At 52.8% G+C, this 8,340-nt stretch overlaps 1 protein-coding gene across 1 annotated transcript; it reads right to left on the bottom strand.

Moving 5' to 3' along the window:
• On the bottom strand, positions 245 to 7,029 carry TMEM229B (transmembrane protein 229B). The gene is given in 3 exon segments (XM_018054050.1): positions 245 to 3,656; positions 3,659 to 4,031; positions 6,714 to 7,029. Coding segments are annotated over 3 exon segments (570 nt in total). The 5' UTR covers positions 6,768 to 7,029; the 3' UTR covers positions 245 to 3,513.

Below are 8,340 nucleotides of genomic sequence, written 5' to 3'. Positions count from 1 at the left end.
CCAAAGTCAGGACTGGACCAGACTGTGATGGGGAGTGGGAGGGGCTGGGTGGAGAATTCAGGTTACTAGAGCAGGTCAGCACAGAGATTGTGCATAGGACTGGTGGAGAGGCCATCTGCCCTTCCTACAGCACGGCCCTGTCCAGCGTGCTTCAGGACAGCATGACGCCTGTGTGTGCAGGGCCAGCAGCCCCTAGGGAAGGGGCTCCAAAATATAAGAAACAGAGATGGGCCAGAGTCAGTCCTGGAACACAAACACCAGTATATTTTATGTGCACGAATGTGAAAAGAAAGAGACAACGAGACCAATGGAGACAGAGCAGGCAATGGGCGCACAAACCAGTCGTGTGTCCTTCAGAAGAGCTGCCATAGCTGGGAGACAGTCCCACCCACGAAAGGCCCTTTTGCAGAGCAGGGACCTGCAGGTCCTCCAGGCCTGGGGTGACCTCGGAGTGGAAGTTGCTTTCCTTGCCTGAGCCATAACTTCCCCAGGCCTGGGCCTCCTATTTTTCTGCATCCCCTTGATGATGTCTGCATAGCCCAGAGTTTCATAAATACAGGTTCTCATGACCTCATCCACTCAGTGGCTGCCTCCCCAGGAGACCCATGCAGAAGGCGAGGGACCAGGACAAAAGGACTTCGCGGGCACCCCCTAGGTATTATTGCTGTGAATAAGCATAGGCCATTGTGACTCACTGGCACATCAGAGGGGACATGGCACAAGGGGCAGGATGCCTAGCAGATGTTGGAATTGATTCAACCATGCAGGGCAGCACATGGCGACCTGTGACTCAGAGATGCTGCCATGGCCAGTGGGGAGGGGCCCAGGACGACATCAGAGGTTCATGAACAGTGAGTAGATTCTCTCCTGCTTTGCAGGGCTGGATTACTCCAAACTTTAGAGTCCTTGGGCACTAATGGATTGGGGCCCCGAAGATACCCCAAAAAAAGCAAGAGTTGAGGTCTGGGTGACCTCTGGTGAGCTCTGAGCCTGCAGATCCCAGTCACCTGGAGTGAATGTGAGAGAGAACAGGAGCCTTGGGGCACCTGGATGAAGCAGAAGCATAGTGCTCTGCACGCTGCCAGGCAGGCAGGTTTACTCGGGGACCTTTCGCACTTGGGAGTTTATAGGGCCGAGAGAGATGGTACCAGGGAGCAAGGACAGGGCAACCTTCTGGAGCAGACAGACCCAGTGGGCCATCCAAGGGCTGGCTCTGGGAGAGAATCACAGAGGCCTTGGACTGGGAAACATCAACAAGCTGACCCCCAGATTTCCGTCGTGGAGGAATGAACAAAAGGTGAGTGGTGTGGTCCAAGGGCCCACTAGGGGGCTTGGAGGGGTCGGGGGTCGGGGTTCAGGAGACCAAGATAACATGGAGCAAGGGGAAAAGACCAAGGAGACGACTACAGGGCCATCGTAGCAGGTGACTATGGAACGGGGGACCAGGCAATCCTCTTCCTCTGGAATCTCCTCCACCTGTAGATGGAAAGCAATTGGCCCCCACTGGAAAGCTGAGTCCCTGGGAGCCCCAAAGCCCTGCAATTGGAGCCACATAAAATCAAAGGGAGGGTTAATCCCTGCAGAATGTAGGTCATGCCTGGACTTGAGGAGCCTGCTCAGAACAGAGAAACTGGGGATCACCCTTTATCCTGTCCTGGACAGGGTCACTGCAGAACACAACCCTGCCAAAGGCAGAGTCTCCCAGCCTTTCTCCCAGTCCAGGACACCACTCTGCCCACCCCCAGCACCTCCACCCCGGCTTGCGCCCTGGCTGGTACTCTCTGCACAGCATACCTGGAGTAGTACAGCAAGAAGAGAAACTTCTCTCCACAGGTGGTGTTACCGCTTTTAATGTTCTATAAAAAGGGAAAGGCTAATTTCTACCTAAGAGTCCTAGGGTAGTCAAGAAGAGACCGCCTGCCGTGGGGTAGGCTGCGTTCGATGGAGCCCTCCCCTGCGGGAGGCGGCAGAGCTGGAAGTGGGCTGGAGTTAGGATCTCACTGTCCACTGCCAGCAATGGACCTGTCAGAGGGGAAGGTGGGGCAACTGAGATGACAATGCCCGTGAACATGGCAGGCTTAATCCTGCTTAAGGAGCAAGCTCGGAGGGGGAAGGAGACGTTAGATCTGAGGTGGTTTCGCTGCAGGGCTGGGGCTATGGCAGAACCAGGACCAACTCATTCCCACTATGGATGCTTTGAGGACCCTCCCAAAGCCAAAGTGTTAGTTGATCAGTCGTGTCCGACTCTTTGCAACCCCACGAACTATAGCCTGCCAGGTTCATCTGTCCATGGAATTCTCCAGGCAAGGATACTGGAGTGGGTTGCCATTGCCAAAGCTGAAAAGCCCCCTTTTCCTCCCTCAGTCTCCATTACTCTTCAGCACTGGATACCTGCTCCTCCACCCTCTGGAAAGCTGGACTGTCCCTAGCTGGTTTGAAAATAAACCAGCCAGGTGCCTTTACTGCCCACCTCCCCCTTCAACTGACTTGTCTCTCTGTCCCCATTGTGGATCCGTGGGGCACATCTCAGCCTGACTGTGCGCTGGGGGTATCATTCGGTTTTTAGCCACTGCAGGGAGGTGAGCACCAGGGGCCCTGCCACTGTCCCCCAGATAAGGGGGCGGGGAACCATAACAAGGAACTTCCCAAGGATCAGGCCAGTGGCAATAGGGGAGGGAAAGCTGCAAGAGGGTGGAATGGATCTGCTCAGGGCTCTATCTCTGGCAGCTGTTGTATTGGCTAGGGAGATGGGGGTGGGGACAGGTGGGGTGGTTGACATGGATACAGGGGGCTGTTAGTGGTAAAAAGGGGAAACGCCACCGAACACACAGGGATTGAAACCTCCCAAAGCCCAAGGTTGGTGGGAATCCAGCACCAGGGGGGAGCCCCAGAAGGCCAAGGGAGCAGCTTGGAGCCCTGGGGGAGGGGAGAGGAACCAAGGGAAGGCCTCCCAGCCCTTGCAGACCAGCATTCCTGCCCAGCAGCCTCCTAGCTGCCCAGTCTCTTCTTAGGCTGCAGCTCAACAGGCCTTGGGGGGAGGTATTGGTTGCAAGCAAGCACCTGAATATTGCCTAATGTAACCAGCCCAAGCCCAACTAAACCAGGTGAGAGGGAGGGAGGCATTGGCGGCTGCAGCCGCCAACATCCCCTGCAGGCCTTGCTTCCCACCTTCTGCCCCCTTCTCAGAGTACCTTAGCCAGGACAGGGCCGGCTGCCTCCAAAGTCACCCACATAAGTCCAGTCGCTGCGTAACCACAGGCCTCCCGCCTCCAGTTCCTGAGCTAGGCTGAGATCCACGCACTCTACCCCAAGTGCCTTTGCCGCCCCCAACACCTGGCCATGCCTCCAACCCCGCCCGTGGCGGAGGGTCCGAGGCTGCTCCGTGTGCTTCCCCCCATTGGGCGGGGCTTGTGCGGTGCAGAGGGGGCAACCCCACCAGCTTGGTACCCTTGTCCACAGGGTCCATGAGAGCCCCCGGGGGTCCCAACCCGGCAGCTCCCCGCCCCCACCAACTCAGTCAGTCTTGACGTGGCCATTGGCCAGGGCCAGGGCATCGCTGGGCTCCCCGGGCTCGGCATCCTTGTCGAAGCGGAGGCGGAGGGTGTTGCGGATAATGAACTGCTCCACGATGAGGGCCCCGCAGAACCAGGGCACGCGTACTCCAGGGTGATGAGGCCCATGAAGTCGAAGTCGAACTGGGAGTAGTCCCAGGGGCAGGCGTTGAACTGGCGCAGGATGAAGCCGGTGGTGAACTCCCACAGGTAGGTCCAGAGCGTGTAGATGAGGCAGCGCAGCAGCAGCGGGCAGCGGCCACGCAGGCGCAGGTACATGCGCTCCACGATGAGGATGGACGTGCCGTAGATGAAGAGCGCCCACACGCTCGTGACCCCCGGGAACTTCCAGTTAAAGTTCACCACGAACTCCCAGGCCGCCGTGAACATCACCTCGCAGAAGTAGCCGTGGATGGCGTACAGGTACCAGCGGGACAGCGCCGTCAGGGGCTCGGCGGAAGCCATGGTGCCGGCTGGCCGCTGGGGACCAAAGGACACACAGGTGAGGGGGGCGCGGGGGGGCTGCCACCGCGCGGCCCAAGGTCTGCCGTGGCCAGCCAGAGGGGACTTCAAGCCTGCTTCTGCCTTTCTCTTTAGTCAGCCATCGTATTCCTAAGCCTGTCCCTTGTTCCTTACTTCAGTTCATATTCCTTACCTGAGCCAGGGAGGCGGGAGAAATAGAAGAATACGAACAGCCCCGGCTGGCTGCCTCTGAGCCAACTCTACTCAAGTACTGCTTCGAGGGAGGTGGCTAGCACACTCCCCATCATAACTTCTGAGGATTTATCCGTGGCAGCTATCCTGGCCCAGAATCCCCCCAATTCAAGCTACTTGCTGATCTTTTGCCCCTGGGGTTCCCATCTCTTCCTTCACTTCTCAAACATCTCCACATCACTCACGTTTCTGAGATCTAAGGAGCCAGTAACGTTGGGTGTGTATGTGAACATGTAAAAGTTACCACTTTCCCTTGCGTAAGTGTACACTGAGTGGAATTAAGTTCCCTCCCGTTGTGCTACCATCATCATCAGTCATCTCCAAAACATTTCCCCCATTCCAAACTGAAACTGCACACTCATTAAACGCTGACTTCCATCCCGTCCCCAGTCCATGCAACCACTGTTTCACTTTGTCTTTATGAATTTGAGTTCCGTAGGTATCTTATAATTTAAATGGAATCATACAGAATTTGTCCTGTTGTGACTGGCTTATTTCACCAAGCGTAATATCATCTTTTTCATGGTTCATCCATGCTGTGGCATGCATCAGAATTTCCTTCCCTTTTTAAGGCTAAATAATATTCGATGCTGATCTATCTAGATATATCATATTTTTTTTAATCAATTCATCCATTAATGGGTGTTTTTGGTTACTGTGAATACTGCTGCTCTGGAGTGTGCTTAGTCACTCAGTCGTGTCCGGCTCTTTGCAACCCCATGGATTGCAAGCTGCCAGGCTCCTCTGTCCATGAGATCCTCCAGACAAGAATCCTGGAGTGGGAGCCCTCCCCCAGGAGATCTTTCCAACTCAGAGGTAGAACCCAGATCTCCGGCCTTGCAGGCTGAGCCACCAGGGAAGCCCGCTGCTCTGAACATGGGTGTACAAATATGTATTCCAGTCTCTGCTTTCACTTCTTTTGGGTACACACCCAGAAGTAAACTTGCTTTGCAAGTAAACTTGCATATGGCAATTTTATTTTCATTTTCTGTTTTCCACAACAGCTATACTATATTAATTCCCACCAGCAATGCACAAGAGTTCCAATTTCTCCATATCCCTGCCAGCACTGCTATTTTCTGGTTTGGTGATGATGGCTGTTCTAATGAGTGTAAAGTAGTGGCTTGTTGTGGTCTCATTTGTCTTTAAGTGCTCTGTTAAGTGGGGTTTTGATGTTTAGTTTGTTGAAAGGAAACCAGTGGGCTGATAGAGGAGAGAGTCCTCCCTTCTACTTCTTACTCCCTTCCGTTCCTCTCTTTGAAACCCCACTGACCTTCAAGGCCCCATCACATTTCCCCAAAGACTGGCCTGGCCCGTCACTGGCCTGGCACTGGAGACTGTGGACCACTCATTTGGTCCTTTATTCAGTGCCACCCCAATTTACTATTTTGAGGCACATGCCCTCTTGATCTCACCAGCCTGTACTCCTCAAGGGCAGCAACTACCTCCCAGTCCTCTGTCCTGAAGCCTTGGCACAGACCTCCCCTGAACAGGCATCTCTAAATGACATGTAGTTTATATGGAGGGTGAGATGAGAGAGTTCATGGTTAAACCGAGAATGGGAAGATAAAGCACGAGAACATGAACCACAGCTCTGCCAGCTGCCAGCAGACTTGGCTGACACCTCTGGCAATCCTCTCTCCGAAGCAGTAGAGGGGACAGAGGTTAACAAGATGACATCTGTAGGGACTTCCCTGGTGGTCCAGTGGCTAAGTTTCCGCGCTCCCAATGCAGGGGGCCTGGCATTCAAGACTCTCCACGATCTCACTCCGGTCTACTTTTTCAGCCTAATTCTCACATTTCCAGCTCTCCCTGTCTTACCACCATCCGGTTTATTGTTTTATGTGTGTTTGTCTTCTTGCCTCCACAAGTACAAACCCAGCTTATAGGTTACCTCTGGTACAAAATCTTTTGCATCCTCCCAGCCAGAAATCCCTTCTTCCTCCTCTGAATATCCACAGCAAGTACTTTGTCTATCTTCGGTACAGATGATTTTGTTTTACTATGTTGATAATTTTCAATCTCCAGCCAAACATCTTTCCTGTGTGCTCTACCTATTCATCCTATTCCACCTTGAACACCTCCACCCAAGTGTCCTATGGGCACCTCATATTCCTTTCCTTAATCAAACTCATTATCTTCTCTGCAGAAGTCTGTTTTCCTCCTATGACCCCCCCATCTTGATTAATGGTACCACCACACACCCAGTTAGCAGACAGAGGTCCTTCTTGCTTCTTCTGCCGCATCGCCCCTTTATCCTGAACTCCCTGAAATCAAGGGCTTTGTCTGATTCAGCACTGAATCCCCAGATGCCAAGAATAGTGCCTCAAACACAGTAAACACTTAATTCAAGAATGAAGACATTTTTATCACTTAGCAAGTGCTACATAACAAATCATCCCCAAACTCGGTGGCTTAAATAAACTCTCATTTATTATTACAACTCACATGCCTGTGGATTGGCAGATCTTGGCTGGCCTCAGTCACGAGACTGTGAGTCATCTGAGGGCTCTGTCTGTCCTATGCTTGGCCGGGGTGGCTCTGCTCCGCTTGCCTCTCGCCCCTTCCCTGGGCCCAGTGGACTAGCCTCAGCAAGTTCTTCTCATGGCAAGGGCAGAGGCCCAAGAGCAAGCAACCCAACTGCACCAGTGCTTTTCAATACTGGTTAAATGGTTAAGTCACGCCCCCTAACATCTTACTGGTCCAAGCAAGTCACATGGCAAAGCCACCAAGTCAGCCATTAACTCCTATCCATTCTACCTCTTAAATATCTTTGAAATCCATCTCCTCCTCTTCTTTCCTCTTTCTCATTCCTGCTCTAGTTCAAGCCTCATCATCTCTCACCTGGATGACTCCAGTAGTCTCTTAGTCTCCCAGCCTTGCCTCACTCCTTTCAATTCACCCAGCACACTGTGAAACAGTGTATAAAAACAACAGTCTTTCTAAAATACAAACCCAACGTTTCTCTCCACTTAAAGCCCATTAGTGGATCTTCAATATCTGCAGAGTAAGGCTCAGCTCCTAGGCATGACTGGCAAAGCCCCTAGTGACACACTTCTGCTTTGGAGCCTCTCCGCCTGATCTCTCCGTTGCTGATTTTGTTACCTGGGGTGCCCTTCCCAACTACTGCTGCTGCACAGGTTACCCCCCATCCCCGCCACCCCCCCAACCTGTGGCCCGAGAAGTCATAATCCTTCTTCAAGATCCACGTCCTCCTCTGTGAATATTTTCCTAAACCCTTGCAGCTCTGGAGCTGTCCACTGCCCTGCCTACCTCTGCACCCCATTTGCTTCTGTGATGATAGCTAGCACTCAGCTTTGCCACAATTTGTTTGCAGGCCAGCACTAGTAGCTACTTGATGAATGTTTGTTTAATACAATATTAAGAGAAAACAGGCAGAACTCAAAACAGAATACTTAGTACAATTTTGATTTTGCAAAAGCATGCAGTGTGTGTTAGTCACTCAGTTGTGTCCGACTCTTTGCGACCCCATGGACTGTAGCTTTCAGGTTCCTCTGTTCATGGAACCCTCCAGGCAAGAATACTGGAGTGGGTAGCCATTCCCATCTCCAGGGTATCTTCCTGACCCAGGGATTGAACTTGCATCTCTTGCATTGGCAGATAGATTCTTTACCACTGAGCCACCTGGGAAGCCCCAGTTTCCTTATACGTGAGAATAATGAGTAACTTGCTCCAAGGGTTACAGGGCCAATGGATGAGCTAACAGAAGTCCACTATTAAGGATATAGCAAATGCTCAAAAAAAGGTGGCTTTCATTTCTGGCACAGAGCCAGGCTTCTGGTCAGCTTCTCCCTCCCACCTGTGGCAGGGTCTTTCTGCCCTTGTCCTTGCTAGCAGCCGGGCAGCCTTCCATGCCAAGCAAGTCAGGTCTTTGCCTCCACCCAGAGCCCCAACCCAGGCAGCCAAGCTACTCGTGCAAATAAAAGTCATCCCACAGCCCACAGGAAGACAGAAACTCAGCTGAGGGGGGTCAAAGGAGCTGGAAGCTCTTGTGTGGCTGAGGAGGTTTGATGGAAGGGGAGCGGTCCCAGAACCAGCCCTGTGAGGGCCAGGC

Source organism: Capra hircus, chromosome 10, assembly GCF_001704415.2.
Source record: "Capra hircus breed San Clemente chromosome 10, ASM170441v1, whole genome shotgun sequence".
Classification (NCBI taxonomy): Eukaryota; Metazoa; Chordata; class Mammalia; order Artiodactyla; family Bovidae; genus Capra; species Capra hircus.
Note: the sequence above shows the minus strand (reverse complement) of the source record. Positions and strands in the feature narration are given on the sequence as shown.